General features: G+C 43.7%; 1 protein-coding gene across 1 annotated transcript in view; it reads right to left on the reverse strand.

The window, feature by feature from the left end:
- MAP3K15 (mitogen-activated protein kinase kinase kinase 15) overlaps positions 1-18,010 on the reverse strand; it is a gene marked incomplete at its 3' end in the record, with an annotated part of 115,319 nt that overhangs the window by 38,628 nt on the left and 58,681 nt on the right. The window contains exons 6-11 of the mRNA XM_017887235.1: positions 16,911-17,081; positions 11,667-11,779; positions 10,962-11,121; positions 6,291-6,441; positions 4,482-4,589; positions 1,078-1,127 (exon numbers count right to left, since the gene is read on the reverse strand). Coding sequence (XP_017742724.1) covers positions 1,078-1,127; positions 4,482-4,589; positions 6,291-6,441; positions 10,962-11,121; positions 11,667-11,779; positions 16,911-17,081 — 753 coding nt within the window. The remainder of the gene's footprint in view (positions 1-1,077; positions 1,128-4,481; positions 4,590-6,290; positions 6,442-10,961; positions 11,122-11,666; positions 11,780-16,910; positions 17,082-18,010) is intronic.

The following is an 18,010-nucleotide window of genomic DNA, read 5'->3' on the forward strand; positions in this document are numbered from 1 at the left end:
AAAAAAAAAAAAAAAAAAAAAAAAAAAATCATCTACTAGCAGATTTTCTGTCACTAGCTATGTCCAGGCAAGCTGAATATTGCTTGTTGGATGAGCTGCAGAGTCAGGTACAGACGAGGACAGAGACCATATTTTATTCCCTTTTCTGCTGCTTTGTGTATGCTTTGTTTAGTGTATTTCAAATTGCCTTGTATTTCCTGGGCAGTATCACCCCAACGCACCACTTTGTACTTAAATTATTTCCCTCCTTTTAAGTGATATCGACGGTATTCTAATTTCAATACGGATGTTTCCAGGACAGGATCATACTGTGTCTGGAAAAAACTGGGGATTCATTCAGTGGCTGAGATAGCCTCAGAATCAGAGAAAGGAATGTTCTAGTCCAAGCCCTTTATTTGAAGAAAATAGTGAAGAAACTGAGACTTAGAGCAGCTGAGTGACTTTCCTAACATCACACAGCAAAGAGAGATTAGAACTCACATCTACTTCAGAGCCAGTCTCACCCTCGAATGAACTGCCAGGGTGACAAGTGCAGCTGAGATGTTTAGCCCTGCTCGGGTGAGGCCACACAGCTCAGGCCCAAACGGTTACCACTCCTGATCCAAAATGCTAAGAACTACGCCTCTCACCAGAATACACCACCTCGTGCCCTCCCTGAAAAAAATCTCCCAGCTCCATTACTCTGTCCACAAGATCCCAACCCAAGTGTCACCACTAGTCATCTCCTGGCTTCAGTTCTCAGAGTCACTGAGCACTTGAACATCTTTGGCTCAAAAAAGATACATCTTCTCTTCCTACAGATCACTTCTTTAAAAAAAAAAAAAATGACACAAGTGAGTTTAGTCTGCTGAGTATGAGCAAAGCTACTCTATTATAACAATCCAAGAAGCTCTTACCAGGAGTACACTAGTATTAATAACTAGCTCAGGCAGGACAACAAAACAGAAGAGAGTACATTTTGGATTCCATTAAAAATAACAACATTCCATATTATGAGTAAGTGGAAACATTAAAGTGCATAAAACATTATCATCATTTGCATTAAAACAGTAACTCCATTTTCTCCTATGTTCTTACCTTATTCCCTTTATGGAAGAGGCTGTAAAATTCCATTCGTGCATTTGTTTCTGCAAGTTATCAAAGACAGAAGTCAATAGTTTGAGTTTTTTTAAGCAAAAGATTTTTTTTGTTTCATTCTATGGTCAATCATTTCTGCTATTTTACCTGCAGTAGTGATTTTTCTTTACAGGTTAGAGCAATAAACCTTGTATAACTTGGAACACCAGAAACATTTTCTTACGTATTATAAAAATTCGTTTGTATCTCTCATCCAGTTTAAGTGATGTAAATTTGAAATGATCTGAGTTTCAGATAGAAATAATAAGCATAGAATAAACACACAGTGAGAGGCTTTTCCTCTTCTGTCAACATAGTAGGCAAACTCTAGAACAAGCATGAGAACAGCCCACCTACGTTGAATGACTTGCGAAAATACTGGGAGAGGCAAGACTGTGGCAGATACCTTTCAGCACTCATCAGTCTTCCTCTTCTCCCTGCACAGAAAGCTGAACTACATTTCCCAGCCTCCCTTGCAGCTAGAGAGCTATACAGTGGAGTTTTGACCAATGGGATGTGAGCAGGAATGCTGTGCATCGCCTGCAGGCATGACTCATAAACTCCACAGCAACCCTCTATTTCCTTCCCCCATACAGTGCAAGATGGAATGCCCCCCAACTGCCACCTTCTGCAACCTGGATATGATATGAGGCATAGATAAACTTTTATCATGTTAAGATATTGAGATTTAGAGGCTGTTTTAGAAGCTAGCCTACCATGACTAATAGAAAAACTAACTGGGATTTCAGGCAGCACCAAGTTGCACTTACAAACAGAAACTAACTTGGTCCCCTCCCTTCACTACCATTACACTTTGCACAAAGCTAAGCCTGAGAAGGAACATCTGAAACTCCAGTTTTGGAAAATCCACAGGCAACAACATCAATACATCGCCAACTGCAGAAACTAATTTTAAGTAGGAAAATCCATTTGGGCCAGGTGTGGTGGCTTACACCTGTAATTCCAGCACTCCGGGAGGCCAAGGTGCCGGGTGGGGGGGAGTGGTCACTTGAGGTCAGGACTTTGAGACCAGTCTGGCCAACATGGTGAAACCCCTTCTCTACTAAAAATACAAAAATGAGCTGGGCATGGTGGCACACGCCTGTAGTCCCAGATACTCAGGAGGCTGAGGTGGGAGAATCAGTTGAACCCAGGAGGTGGAGGTTGCAGTGAGCCAAAATCACTCCACTGCACTCCAGCCTAGGCTGGAGTGGACAGAGTGAGATCCTGTCTCAAAAAAAAAAAAAAAAATCCATTTGGTTGGCCTGAGGAATGTCACAAGTGACCAACTAAGCCACCCAGAGAAGAAAAGTATGAGAACCACGTGACTGAGCACAGCAATGACAACAGGAACAGACTGGGAAGATGGTTCCCGAAGGGAGAAGTTTTAGTTATACGTGTTGATCAAGCACCTACCATGTATGTGCTAGGCAAAGTACTAATACTGAAGACACAGCAGAGAACCACAAAATTCCTGCCCCCATGGGCCTTACATGTGAGTGAAGAGAGATGGACAATAGATTAAATAGTAAAATCATAGCATGGGGGGCGGTGAAAAGTGTTATGAAGACAGACAAAGCAGGGAAGGGCATTCAGATAGGGCAGGGGGTCACGTTATTCAACAGGATGTTCAGGGTAGGCATCGCTGATGACTTCTGAACAGAAAGCTAAAGCAGGGGAAGGAGGAAGCCACGCGGATGCCTGGGGGAAGACTTCCAGGCAGAGGGAACAGCAAGTGCAAAGGCCCTGAGGCAGGGGTGTGCCTGGCACATTCAGGGACCAACAAACAGGCAAATATGGCTACAGTGGAGTGAGCGGGATGGGAGTGGAAGAAGAGGTTGGAGAGCTCATGGGCAAATCATGCAGGACCTCTAGGCCACTCTCGGGACATCAGCTTTGACTCTGCGTGAGACAGGAAGCCACTGGAGGCTTCTCATAAGAGGGTATGAGAATATGAAAGTCAGCAAATCACATCCAACTGCATAGAAAGGCTAAGTGTATTTCAGAGGAGACATGAGTCCAAAGTCATGCAGAGAGGATAGTGGCAGACAGCAGGAGTCTGCCTTTGGATTCAGACACAGAAATGGGAGCCAGGGCAGACTCGAGAGAGTCTTGTCTGACCCACAGCCACCTGCAGGAGACTGCACATATACAGAAAGCTTAGCCACATGAGTTTCCAAAGTCTTTCCCGATGGCAGGTCTATTCCAGGATGGCTTTAGAGAACTTGATTTGGGAGAAACATTTACTAGTTAAGTAAACACCACATTTTATGTCGTAATCAACAGGCATTTGTTCAGGAGTGGGTAACTATTCCGTAGCTCCTACAGCTACAAACATATAGAAGTCATGTATGGGCATTCTTAGGATGTTCTTCTGTGCATGATACAGGCAGTTGGTAGCCTAGAGACACTCCGTGCAAGGAATGAAGGGGCGGTTAAAGATGGCTTTGCAAAAGCGAGGACTTGGATAATCGGAAGAAGGAAATCCCAAAAGGAACAAGGATGGAAATAAAAGGGTAGACAGGAGCTCCAGCAGGGACAGTTCAGGGGCTGGTAAGAAGACAGCCTGACTGGCATTGAGGGCTGGAGAGAAAGAGGAAGGGAGGGGGCAGGATTGTATACGGAGGGACTTGAACACTTAGTAAAAGAGTCTGAGTTTTATCTGGAAAGCCACAGGATCCAGTAATGGTTGAGATTCATCAAGAAAGCCAGTCTAAGTGCTTTTAAAAATATATTACTATTTTATTTTTCTAGAGACAGGGTCTCACCGTTGCCCAGGCTTGAGTGCAGTGGTACAATCATAGCTCATTGTGGCCTCGGCCTCCCAGGTTCAAGTGATCCTCCCACTTCAGCCTCCCAAGCAGTTGGGAGATGTGCACCACTATGACTGGCTAGTTTTTTAAATTTACCTTTTGTAGAGACGGGGTTTTGCTGTGTCGCCCAGTCTGGTCTTGAACTCCTGGGCTCAAGCAATCCACCTGCCTTGGCCTCCCAAAGTGTTGGGACTATAGGTGTGAACCAACACACCAGCCTGTATCCTCTACCCACTTCCCTATGGTTTAACTATATAAAAAAAACTAACAAACCTGTATTTAATGTTTTTATACACACACACACACACACACACACACACACACACACACTCCTCCCCCCCACACCTCACCACATGCCCACATACACACATATGCATACACACACACACAATGGAAAAATCTTCTTTCTCTCATCTGTGATCATACTCTCTCATATATTCTCAAAATTCAGAAGTTAAACACGGTTGCCTATTCCTTCAAATACTACCATCCAGACTTTCCTATTTGAAAATTTAATCTTTGATTAAATTGCTTGTGAGTTTTCCTCCTTACCATTTCTGTGGGTGAGACATGCCATAAAGAAACTGTTCTCTCCTCGGCTTCATTGTTTATGGAAACGTAAGAAGGCTGGTACACTTTGGTTGGCTCTATCACCAGAACCTGAAACAAGAAGAGATGCCTGTTAACGTACACAGGTAGGAAACACAGCGCACCACAGCGCACCCTGCCCAGCAAGGAGGCGGGGAGGTCCGTACTCAATAAATCCTCACTGAGGGCCAGGCACAGTGGCTCAAGCCTGTAATCCTAGCACTTTGGGAGGCTGAGGTCGGAGGATCACTTGAGCCCAGGAGTTCAAGGGCAACATATTGAAATGCCATCTCTTTGGAGGTGGGTGGGGGGAAGATGCAAGGAGATAAAAAAGGAGGTGATGGCCCATCAGTAAGGTGTTATTTTGTTAAGAGAGAGGAGGAGCGGGGAGAGAGAGAGGGAGAAAAAGGTGAGGAGGAGGAGAGTGGGGAGAAAGGGTGGGGAGAAAGGGAGCTAGAAGGAGGAGAGGGGAGAAAGGAGAGAGGGGAAAGAAAGAGAAAAGGGGGAAAAGGAGGGAAGAAGGCAGCGAAAGGAAGGAAGTGGGGAGAGAAAGAGGAGGGCACTTTGGGAGGCCAAGGTGGGCGGATCACCTGAGGTCAGGAGTTCGAGACCAGCCTGGCCAACATGGTGAAGCCCGTCTCTACTAAAAATACAAAAATTAGATGAGTGTGGTGGTGTGCACCGGTAATCCCAGCTGCTCAGGGGGCTGAGGCAGGAGGATCGCTTGAACCCAGGAGGTGGAGGTTGCAGTGAGCCGACATCACACCACTGCACGAGACTCCATCTCAAAAAACAAACAACAACAACAACAAAAAAAAAAAAAAAAAAAAAAAAGAGGAGGGGAAGAGAAAGAGGAGGGGCGAGATGGGGAGGGAGAGAGGGAATAAATCTCCAAAACAAAGCAACATGTTTAAGATCACTAAACCTGGTTAGAGATTACGCTGTTGTCTGCTCCATTTTTTTTTGTACCTTTCAGTAGATTTGAAATATTTCATAACTAAAAAAAGATTTTAAAATGTATTATTAACCAGCAACAAAATAATTATCAATCATTTCAAATAATCTTTTATTAGATGCTTAATGAAATTCTTGGAAATGGGCTGTTCACAAACTCTCAAAGCATAAATATGGAACACAATTATCTGAAGTTCAATTTCCAAGACATTCACATATTTCACTCATGACTCTAAGATGGTCATAACATTAAAACAAAAACTCAATGAAAAGCTAAAAGCAATTTTGCCTTTTTGATACGTTTTAAATATTAATTAGTGGCCTTACAGGCAATCCAAAGCTTAACAGGAAACCATGCTGAATTCCAAGTTTCCATTCGTAGTGCTACATTATTTTAGAGGAAAGTTTGTCCACTTTGGCACTAGTGACATTTTGGGCTGGATAATTCTTTATGGGAAAGGGCTGTCCTTTGCATTATGGGATGTTCAACAGCATCCCTGGTCTCTATCCACCAGATGCCAGTAGCGTCACCTTCTCCCCAAGTCATGACCACCAAAAATGTCTCTGGACATTGCCAGAGGTACCTCAGGGGGACAAAGTTGCTTCCAATTGAGAATGACTACTACAGAGCACATGGCCAACGATCTATCAGTGAGCTGATCTATCCCTTACTGATTTCACATAAGATTGATGTTTATCCCAACATTTAAAATTACTCTACGGTTTTCTTCAGTTCAGAGTATTCAATAGTTAAATAGCACCAATCCCTAGTTTTTTTCCTAATCTTAAAAAAAAAAAAATGGATTTAGCATATCTTACCGGAAATCTGAGTCCATTAGTGACTTCATTTGTTGCCTCAAAAATTATATCTAACCAGAAGTTCAGCCGCTCTTGCCTGGGTGAGTGTTCAATAATGGGTTTCTTGAAGCGCCGAATTAGTAACAAGTTCTGAACTAATGATCGCAGGTACCTGGAAAAATCACAAACAGCAATATATTGGATTCCTAAAGAAATTGAATTCAATTCAAGTCCCTTTAAAAGAAGCTTTCCAAAAGCTTTTATTCACTTAAATTCATATTATGCCATGAGTGCTTCATAAATGACTGCTCAGCAGCCACAAAACTAATTAAGAAAACCCAAGCAGTAGGCAAAGTCCATCCAACAAAATAACACAACGTGGCTTTTTACCAACATTGGGCTAAACCTCAATTTTAGTACCTATTGTCTAAAATGGGAGATTGGAAAGCATGTGATAACTGTTTTAAATAACAAGGGCAGGCACAGCTGACTCTTGAACAACACAAGTATGAACTGTGGAGGTCCGCTTATACACAGATTTTTTTTCCCAATAAATACACTGGAAAATGTTCCGGAGATGTGCGACAATTTGGAAAACTTTGCAGATGAAGTGTGCAGCCTAGAAATATCAAAAAATTTAGAAAAAGCTAGGTATGCCATGAATGCATAAAATATATGTAGACACTAGTCTATTTTATCATTTACTACCCAAAATATATACAAATCTCTTATAAAAAGTTAAAATGGACCAAAACTTACACACACACACACTTACAGACTGTATATGGCACCATTCCCAGTCAAGAGAAATATAAACAAATGTAAAGATGCGGTATTAAATCAAGACTGCATAAAATTAACTGTAGTGCGTACTGCACCACTGTAAGAATTTTGTAGCCACCTCCTGTTGCTATTGTGGTGAGCTCATGTTGTAAGTATCTGCTTAAAACTCCACCATGTGGCCAGGCGCGGTGGCTTACACCTGTAATCCCAGCACTCTGGGAGGCCTAGGTGAGCAGATCACCTGAGGTCAGGAGTTCAAGACCAGCCAGGCCAACATGGCGAAATCCTGTCTCTACTAAAAATACAAAATTTAGCTGGATGCAGTGGCAGGCGTCTATAGGTCTAGAGTCCCAGCTACTTGGGAGGCTAAGGCAGGAGGACTGCTTGAAGCTGAAAGACAGAGGTTACAGTGAGCCGAGATCGCGCCACTGCACTCCACCATGTGAGACTGATCATTTTTGCATGAGCAGTTCATCTCTCCAGTAAATTGCAGATCATAGTAAAAAGTGATCACTCATGGTTCTCGTGCATTCTTCATTGTTTTTAGTGCTATACCATAAACCTTGAGTAACACCATGGGACCCATACAGAGTGCCACTAGTGATACTGGAAACGTTCCCAAGAAGCAGAGAGAAGTCATGACATTACCAGAAAAAGTTGAATTGCTTGATATGTACTGCAGATTGAGTTCTGCAGTTACAGCTGCTGCCATTTCAAGACAAATGAATCCAGCCTAAAATCGTTGCAAAATAGAAAAGGAAATTCATGAAGCCGTCACTGCAGCTATGTCAGTGGTTGCAAAATCCTGCACTTTTGCAAAATATAAAATACAAAATATTGTTTATGTTATTGGTAAGGCTTCCAGTCAACAGCAGGCTATTAGTAGTTAAGTTTTTGGTCAATTTTCAACTGAGCCCCTAACCCCCACATTGTTCAATGGTCAGCTGTAGTTCAAAGTTCAAAGCAATTACAAAATGACAGAATTTCAAACTCATTTTCTTTTAATTAAACATGTTATTTTGAGGTAATTTTACATTTACCTTTACATGAAGTGCTAAGAAACAATACAGAGAGAACCCATATATCTTTGACCAGGTTTACTCCAATGGTAAGCATCCTACAAAAACCATAGTAAAATACCGCAACCAGGATGTTGTCACTGATACAAGGCAAGACAGAGAAATTTCCATCCCCACAGGGACCCTTCGTGTTGCCTTCCCACCATCATGCCTACTTCCCTCTCATCCCACCCACTCCCTTACTCCTGGCAATCACTAGTCAAACTCATTGTCTTTTATTTTTTAAAAAATTAGAATCTGACTAGGTAGATTTTGATGTTATGACATCTTGACTCTGACCACACCTTTGCTCTTTTCAGGCATATTGAACTTTTTGGAACATAGGGGCCAGGCAGTGGTGGTCACAACCTCTTTGGTACTAAACAGAATGCTTCAGCTGAAAGCATCATAGTATTATTTTGCTCTTTGAGGATAAAAGCTGGAGCTATCCTGGGAAGATAGGCCAGCTAGACTCCAACTGACTTGCTTGGGTACTCAGCAGGCCTGTGCTGTCCAAACTCCACACATTCAAAAGAAAGATCTGGCCCTGGACTGGCTACTGGGAGATCACCTCTAAGCCCTTGGGATATACTGCCAGCTAAAAGCGTCTCTGTTTATCTGGGACCTTGGGCCATCCTAGATAGTTTATGCTAACGATATGATTCACAGTCCTTGTCCTAGGCCATATTGTATCAGTTTGACCTCTGGAGAGGTTGGAGCTGAGGTATTAATATCAGCCACATGAGGACTCCATGCCCACGTGACTCATCCCCAATAAAAACCCCGGACATTAAGGCTCAATGAGCTTTACTGGTTGGCAAGACTTCATGCATGTTGTCACACGTTTTTGCTGGGAGAATTAAGCACTGTCCACATGACTCCACCGGGAAAGGACAACTGGAAGCTTGCACCTGGTCTCCCCTGGACTCTACCCTATGTACCTTTCTGCCTTTGCTGATTTTAATCTGTATCCTTTCATTGTAATAAACCATAACTAAGAGTATAACAGCCTTTCTGAGTTCTGTGAGTCCTTCCAGCAAATCATGAACCTGAGAAGGGTCTTGGGGACTCCTAACAACAGGTAATAACAGTGTAAGTCCTATAAGTGAGCCCAGGTGCTGACGTAATGGGATTGTATCCAATCCTGGGGTCTCCACTCCCTGAAGTCGGCTCCATCTTGCCCAGATAACAGCAATGCACTTTAAGATTAGTAATTTTCAAATAGCAGCCACTCCAGGAGGGCTAGAGGCCCAGCCTGGCTCTGTGTCCTCTCAGCCTCAGAGAACTTTCAAGGGGTTTGAGGGGCAAATTTAAGTTCCTTCAGATTGGGAAGAAATAGGGTCAAACTAATTATGACTGAAGAGATTCCTACCCCCGGTAATCCGGATGGACCCGCTGAACTAGGATGTAAGGGATGGCCAAGGAACACAAATCATTAAAAGTATGTTTTTTAAAGTTATATAAATAATCCATATGCATTTAAGAAAATCAGAAGACAAAGGTAAGAAAATCAGAAAACAAAGGTAAGAAATAAAAAAAAAAACAGAATAAAATCCTTATAAGGCTATCTCCCTGACACAACCACTGTCAATATTCTGAAGAAAATCATTCACCATTTATTGATTATACAAGTATCTATTGAGCATTTACTATGAGACTATAGCAATCAATTAGATAACCACAATTCTAACCGAGCTTCATGTCTACGGGGAAATCCAATACCGCCCACCCCACCTGGGCCTTTCCCTACAAGTCACATGCCAAACACTTATTTTTAATTAAAACAAGATCATATAGAACAATGGTTCTCAAGGTGTGGTCACCAGAGCAGCAGCAGCAGCTTGGAATTTGTAAGTGCAAATTCTCAGGCTCCACCCCAGACCTACTGAGCCAGAAATCCTGAGAGTGGGCCCAGCAATCTGTGTTTTATTTCTTTATTTTACCTATTTACTTTTGAGAGAGGGTCTCACTCTGTCACCCAGGCTGGATTGCAGTCATGCAATCACAGCTCGCTGCAGCCTTGACCTCCCGGGCTCAAGCGATCCTCCTACCGCAGCCTTCCCGAGTAGCTGGGACCACAGGTATGTGTCACCATGCCTGGCTATTTTTTTTTTTTTGGTAGAGACTGGATCTCACTCTATTAGCCAGACTGGTCTCAAGCTACTGGGCTCAAGCAATCCTCCCACCTCGGCCTCCCGGAGTGCCGGGATTACAGGTATAAGCCACTATGCCCAGTCTTTGTTTCAATCAACATAGGTTGATTCTGACGTACAATAAAATTTGAGAACCACTGATACAGGAAAATCTACCCAGGAGCTGGCTTTTCTTATTCTACAACAAACCACGAACACACTTTCACCGTCTCCAAATATTATTTCCTGCACATTTAAATGGCTGTGTAAGGCTGTTGCTGTGCCACCGTTTTATTTACCACACCCTATTATTGTTCTTTTAGTTTCAGTTTTCATTTGTGATAAACATTTTCTTGGTGTGCTTTTTTCACTTCACTATATGCTTTCTCACAAATGCATAATACATACTAGTAGCCAAGAGTATTTTGCTCTTAAGGACCTAGACAAGCTGCAGAAATTAATAGGATAGACGGCCTCATCTCAGGGATGGAGCAGGCAGGGATATGTTCTGTGTGGATCTGTCTTTCCCTCCCTTCACATAAAAGCAAGGGAATTCTCAGAGCAGTTGTGTCTGTGCTAACTTTGCTTTAATGAAAAGTCAGAAGGAGAAACATAGTGATTATTGTTTTTGCACTTCCAAGTTTTTTTCCCTGAGGAAGACATTTCAGAATAAGGTCATGTATTGAGATGGGTGATGACAACACACAGACACAACTCACCAGACTGGAGGTTTCAGTTTGAACAACCTCTCTGCTGCCTGGACGGCTTTCCCGACATCACTGGCCAGCATGCTGACGCTGAAGAACTGACCCACATCCCAGTAATTGTTCATTTTCTCCAAACTCCCTTTTCTTCCCAACAAACTGTTCAGCCGGACACCTTAAGAATTTGAATTTTAGATAGTCAGAAAAATCTTTCTTAGTTTCTGTCATATTGAGGATAAGCAGGTATTTTATTTTGGCTGCTGTCTCAAGTGCGCTGTAGGAAAAGTAACTGACTGTTCCTTTTGAAATATAATGCTAGTAGGATGGGCACGGTGGCTCACGCCTGTAATCCCAGCACTTTGGGATGCTGAGGCAGACGGATCACTTGAGGTCAAGAGTTCGAGACCAGACTGGCCAACATGGTGAAATCCCATCTCTACTAAAAATACAAAAAAAAAAAAATTAGCTGGGTGTGGTGGCGGGCACCTGTAATCCCAGCTACTCGGGAGGCTGAGGGAGGAGAATTGCTTGAACCCAGGAGGTGGAGGTTGCAGTGAGCCAAGACCACACCACTACACTCCAGCCTGGGCAACTGAGCAAGACTCTGTCTCAAAAAAAGAACAGAAATATAATGATATAATGCTAGTTATTTCAACATAATTTTTAATGCCAAACTTGTATAATCAAAGCATCAACATCTGCAGTAATAAACAGCTTTACCTATTTTCCTTAGTTCCAAGGAAGTTTCAAATTGTTGTCCAGCAACTATCAGCAAAACTGCAAGATTAATTCCCGAATAGAGAGATGACTGGAGTTCAAACCCTTTGCGATACCTATAATTACAGAACCACCAAAGTCTGATTATATTACAACAAAAAATGTTTAAATAATGGTATAAACCAACTTTCTCATGAAAAGTTTTATTTCTTTAAGTTTGTTGTTGCCTATTCCCCTTGCCTCCCACCACCACCTTTACAAACAGCCACATGCAGCTCTCTAGTAACTTCAAAACTGTCTTAACAGGCCAGGCGCCATGGCTCATGCCTGTCATCCCAGCACTTTGGGAGACCGAGGCAGGTGGATCGCTTGAGGCCAGGAGTTTAAGGCCAGCCTGGCCAACATGGTGAAACCCCATCTCTACAAAAAAAATACAAAAATCAGCTGGGTGTGGTGGTGCATGCCTGTAATCCCAGCTACTCGGGAGGCTGAGGTGGGAGAATTCGCTTGAACCTGGGAGGTGGAAGCTGCAGCAAGCCAAGATCGCACCACTGCACTCCAGCCTGGGTGACAGAGCAGCAAGACTCTGCCTCAGAAAAAAAAAAAAAAAAAAAAAAAAAACAGCATAATAGCAACACAGTTAACTTACACAGGGAGTTTTTTTTTTTTTTGTTAATAAAGCGATTATAAAAGCCTCACTGGATCGTATAAAATAGGGAAATCATCACGAAGTACACGAAAGAAATTTAAACGTCAATTCTATCCTAGCTCCCAGAAGATCACCACGATTTTGGTGTTCCGGAGTGCAGAGGTGTAACCCATAGTTCACTGCAGCCTGGAACTCCTGGACCCAAGGCAATCCCTCACTCAGCCTCACCAAAGCAGCTAGGACCCACACGGTTTTGTGCCCAACCATGCCCAGTTAATTTTTTTTTTCATTTTTTTAACACAGGGTCCTCACTCTGTCACCCAGGCTGGAGTGCGATCGATACATACCGCTGCAGCCTTGAACCCTGCGGCTCAAGCAATCCTCCCACCCGTCGGCATCCCCGAGTAGCCTGGGATTACAGGCATGAAGCCACCCCCCTGCCACCCTAAACCTTGTTTCTAAAGTTGGAATTCTAATTAGTGCATTTGAGTATTTTTTTATTACAATCAAAAATGGGCAATCAATGGTAGGCCATTTCTTGCTGCAAGCATGTTTGCTTATTAACAATAGGGAGTGGGCTTTTCTCCTGCAGAGAGGACAGTATTCCAATCTGGATCCCAAATAACTATAGGAGCAGTGGCAAAGTAAGGCCAGTGACAGCGATCTACTATATCAGGATAAGGAATAAGATACAAAATTGGAATTATATTTTTATACCAAAGGTTTAACAGTAGACAATTCACTCATCTTCCTTCATACGCTTTTCTATACATAATAAGTCATTTCTGTTCTATGAATCAACTATCGAAAATTATAGGCAGGAAAAAAGGAACCTCAGCTTAACGAAGTAACGACACAAATGTCTTTAAGTGCACAGTTTATATCCAAAAAGACTTGCTAGTAGTAATTTTGTCACCATGTGACCGGCAGCAGTTTAACCACAAAAACATCAATTCTTCAAGGAGAAGTTATCATTGAAATCAGGTTAAAAATATGGCCTTTATCAATTCCCTGAGGCATAACACAAATAGCTCACACAGATCGAGGACACCGAGAACGTCCCTTCTACTTAGTCAACAAAATTCAACCTTTTTTTTTCCTGTGTGTTTTGGGAATATTGAATTCCTAACCTCCTTCTAGATGTGACTCGTTTTCAATTTTCTTCTACTATGACAATATATTGAGACAAGAGCGCAGAGGGGTGCTTCTCCAGAAGTCAAGGCAGGCAAACTTTGGGGCAGAGAAGATCTGAACTCCAGGCAAGTATTTGTAAGTCCAAGATTCACCCACTAACCAACCCCTGTGATCTTGGACCAGCTCCCCACCCTCTGTGGCCATATGCTCCATGTCTGCACGTGGAGAGTGGTGGGGTTAGATGAAATCCAAGATAGATGCTTTATCCACAGCCACCAACGCCCTGAAGCAGAAGACGAAGCTTATTTGCTTCTGGCCACCTACTTGCCACTACCGTTCTGACAGCCCGCTGGAGAAAAACTCCTAGACTTTCTTGGAAGGAGCCAAAGGCAGTGGGGGGGGATTTTCTGACCTGGGGACTGAATTCGCCCAACCACAATAGTGGGAACACAGCTTTCTGTTTTGGCTTTACAACATTTAACTTCCCCTTCGATACCCTGAGTGGACTCCTCTCCACCACCACGAGAGGCGAGTGGCTATAGAACTACAGGAAATTTAAAAAAAGAAGATGAGGTTCATCTATGTTCCAAGATTACACTAGGGGCATAGGGATAATAAAGATCTACACAGTAATTAGTAACAACAGAAGCAAGAATGTGGTAAGTATCTTAAAAATCACACAGATTCAAGTGTAGAGGAACTCACAAAGACATATAGACGCATCTCACCTAGATAGCTTGAGACATGGGCATAAAAATAAGAGAAATAAATTCCCAGCAGTGAGAGGCAAGGCAGGGGTGGATTGCCTGAGGTCAGGATGTTCGCAGACCAGTCGGCCAACATGGTGAAACCCATCTCTATTAAAATACAAAAAAATTTGCCGGGCGTGGTAGCGTGTGCCTATAATCCCAGCTACTCAGGAGGCTGAGGCAGGGGAATTGCTTGAACCAGGGAGGTGGAGGTTTGCAGTGAGCCGAGATCACACCATGGCACTCCAGCCTGGGCGACAGAGCGAGACTCAGTCTCCCCCCCCAAAAAAAAAAAAAAAAAAAAAAAGGCAAGAGAAATGAAACAGCAGTGATTTGGAAAGGGAACCCTCAGCATAGAAAACAGCAGGAACAGAGACAGGAGTCTGGAAAACTCCTTAGGAACTACAGTTTAGTTGGACACACACCAGGTAGTGGAAACAGGGCTAGAGGTAGGTTGGAGAAAGTGTTCAGGACACCTAGAATGGTGATCTGAGAGTCTGAATTTTTACAGAGTAGGGAGCAGGGAGCCACGGTGGGTTCTTGAGGTTTAGGAAGAATAAGTTACCAATCTGTGAAGGATAGACTGAACAGACAGCAAGCAGGGAGTCTACTTGGGTACTGTTAGAACATTCCTGGCAAGAAAAAAAAAAATGGCAGTGACTGGGGGCAGTGGTGATGGGAAAGGATTGGCAAGCAGTGAAAGAAGGCTCACAGAAGGGCTGCAAATGGGGCCTGACTGGATGGGGAAGCAAGTGAGTAAAATGAATCGAACACTGACCAAAAGTTTACACCCAGGAGGGTAGAGAATAGTAGTAAGAAAGCAAGACATTGAAAGCCATACCTTTTGGAGAAGAGTAAATGACTTCAGCCTTCAAAATGTTGAGTCTGAAATACCAGCATCATCTTGAGGTAGAACAGGTGGGCAAAGGGGGGAGGTGTAAGGCCATCACTTAGGATGTTGGGCTGGAGAGTTCCAGCTAAGGGTCCCTAGGTGTGAGAGTGGCTGGGATTGCCAGAGAAGTAAGTGCAGATGGAGAGAAGGTAGGGAGGACAGAGCCTCCTGTGTGTATGAAAGGAAGAGAGAGAAAGAGAGAGGAACCAGTTAGAAATGAGTGAAAGCAGAACAGCAATGTCAAGAGCTCTTATGATGGAAATGAATGATGTGGGCCTGTTGGTTTCACCTTCAGAATATATCCTGCATCCAACTTCTCAACATTTTTATCCTCACCACCCTGGCTCAAGCCACCACCAGCTCTCCCCTGAATTACTGCTATATTCTCCTGTTCCCTGCTTCTGTCCTTGTCCCTGTGATAGACTGTTTAATGGCCACAAATTCCTCCCATTGCAATATGCATGCACCTCTGCAATGCAACTTTGCTATTCCTCCTAGCCAGAGGTGGAGCATATTCCTCCATCCTTTTGAATGTGGGCGGGCCATGTGATTTGCTTTGACCAATAGCATGTGGCAGAAGTTAACCACGTGTGAGTTCCCAAACCTAAGCCTCTAGAGGCTTTGCTGCTCCCTTGTTCACTCTCTTAGAGTTCTGCATACCAGGTAAGAATGCTGGTCTACCAGGATTAGAACCACATGGTGGAGAGCTGAGGCACACCATCAGTAGCCAACACCAGTTGCCAAATGTGTACGGGGTCATTTGGATCTTCCAGCCACACCTGACCCTACAGCTGACTTCAGTTTTAGAAGTGAGCCCAGGTGAAGCCAGCAGAAGAAGTGCCTGACAAAGCCACAGAATCATGAAACATCATAATCATTGCTGTTTGAAGCTGCTAAGTTTTGGGTTATGCAGCAAGTGATAGCTGATACACCCCCTAAAATACAGTCTTTGCATAACAGTGAGTACTCCTGTTAAAATGCATGTCCGATCTTGTCACTCCTCTGCTCAAACCCTCCATTTGATGTTCCTTCTCACTCAGAGCAAGAAGGTCTTGCCCCTTCCTGTTTCATGTTGCTCTCCACCCATCCCTTGCTTACTGCTGACCATCCTGGAGTGTGCCTGGCATGCTTCATCCTCAGAGTTTCTGCCCTTGCTGTTCCCTCCGCCAAGAACACTTTCTCCAGTTATCCAGTTACCTGTGAAGTTCACTCCCTTATCACTTTCCTATCTTTAGGCACCTTCACTGACCACCCTATTTAAAATTGCAGACCACCCTTCAGAGCCCTCCTTTATCCCCTTCCCTGCTTAACTTTTCCCCACAACCCTCACATGACATCCTATATGTGTCGCTTTCTTTAACTTCCCTCACCAGCAATGCAAGGCCCCCAAGGGCAGGATTCATGTCTGTTGTGTCTGTATTCCTACCACCTAGAAAAGTTTCTGGCACACAGTAAGCCATCACTGAACATTGTTAAATAAATGAACGAATAAGTGAATGAATGAACAGATCACTGGGGAAGATGATGCCCTGGTGGTGGGGGACAAGGTTCTGGAAGTGGGAGCTCGGAAGGATTGTGCTGGGCCTCCTTCTTGGCCCTTAAACAAGTGTACCTGTGGGAAGAGTGTGACCAGTAGAAAACCCTGTTTCTCACGGTTTTCTCTCAAAAAGGGAATCTGGAAATTCCCAGACCACATTTACTACAAATAGTTGCTCACTGCCAGCAGACAGACATATACATAAGGAAGAGATGCACATCCTCAGCCTATGCGATTCTGTTCCTTGAAGAGATGCATGTGCTGATAACTCAGGCTGAGGGTTTACCACTCAATGGCGCTGTCTCGGCTGGTGTCATCTTTGCAGTCTGAATCCAAGAAGATGTCCTTGTAGATCCTCCCACACAGGCAGAACATGTCGGGGCCCGGGTGCTCACAGCTCTGCAGAACCTGGAGCATGATCTGCAGAGCCTTCTCACGGTCACCTGTGCTGTTTCTCCTGAAAGACAGATGTTATAAGGTCACAAATGAATGAATCAAGACAATGGAATAGAGGCCAGGTGCAGTGGCTCACACCTGTAATCCCAGAACTTTGGGAGGCCAAAGTGGGTGGATCATTTGAGGTCAGGAGTTCGACACCAGCCTGGCCAACATGGTGAAAACCTGTCTCTACTAAAAATACAAAAAGTAGCCAGGTGGTAGTGGCCCATGCCTGTAATCCCAGCTAATTGGGAGGCTGAAACAGGAGTATCACTTGAACCCAGAAGGCAGAGGTTGCAGTGAACCAAGATCGCGCCACTGTACTCCAGTCTGGGTGACAGAGTGAGACCTATTTAAAAAAAAAAAAAAAAAAGACAGTGGAATATACATGCATTCATCGTGCTGAAAGACAGGTGCAAGGATGCTGTGCTTCAGCAGAAAATTATTGTTTTCATTTTCCAATGTAGTCACTGCTTAAGATCCACACCGATAAACCTTATACAATTATACTCAGTCCCTACTTCATTCTATCTCAACAACTAAATCATAAGGAAATGAAAAAATAAGCAAAGGGGAAACCTATATAATAAAAAAGACTTAAGAGTCATATCAACTAAATGCAACATGCAGACTTTGTTTGGATTGTGATTCAAACAAATCCACTAAAAAACATATGAGGCTGGGTACAGTGGCTCACACCTGTAATCCCAGCACTTTGGGAGGCTGAGGCGGGCGGATCACTTAAGGTCAGGAGTTCGAGACCAGCCTGGCCAACATGGTGAAACCCTGTCTCTAACAAAAATTAGCCAGGTGTGGTGGCAGGCGCCTATAGTCCCAGGTACTTGGGAGGCTGAGGCAGGAGAATTACTTGAACCTGGGAGGCAGAGGATGCAGTGAGCCAAGATTGTGCCACTACACTCCAGCCTAGGCAACAGAGTGAGACTCTGT

This window comes from Rhinopithecus bieti, unplaced genomic scaffold, assembly GCF_001698545.2.
Source record: "Rhinopithecus bieti isolate Rb0 unplaced genomic scaffold, ASM169854v2 scaffold_17420, whole genome shotgun sequence".
NCBI lineage: Eukaryota > Metazoa > Chordata > Mammalia > Primates > Cercopithecidae > Rhinopithecus > Rhinopithecus bieti.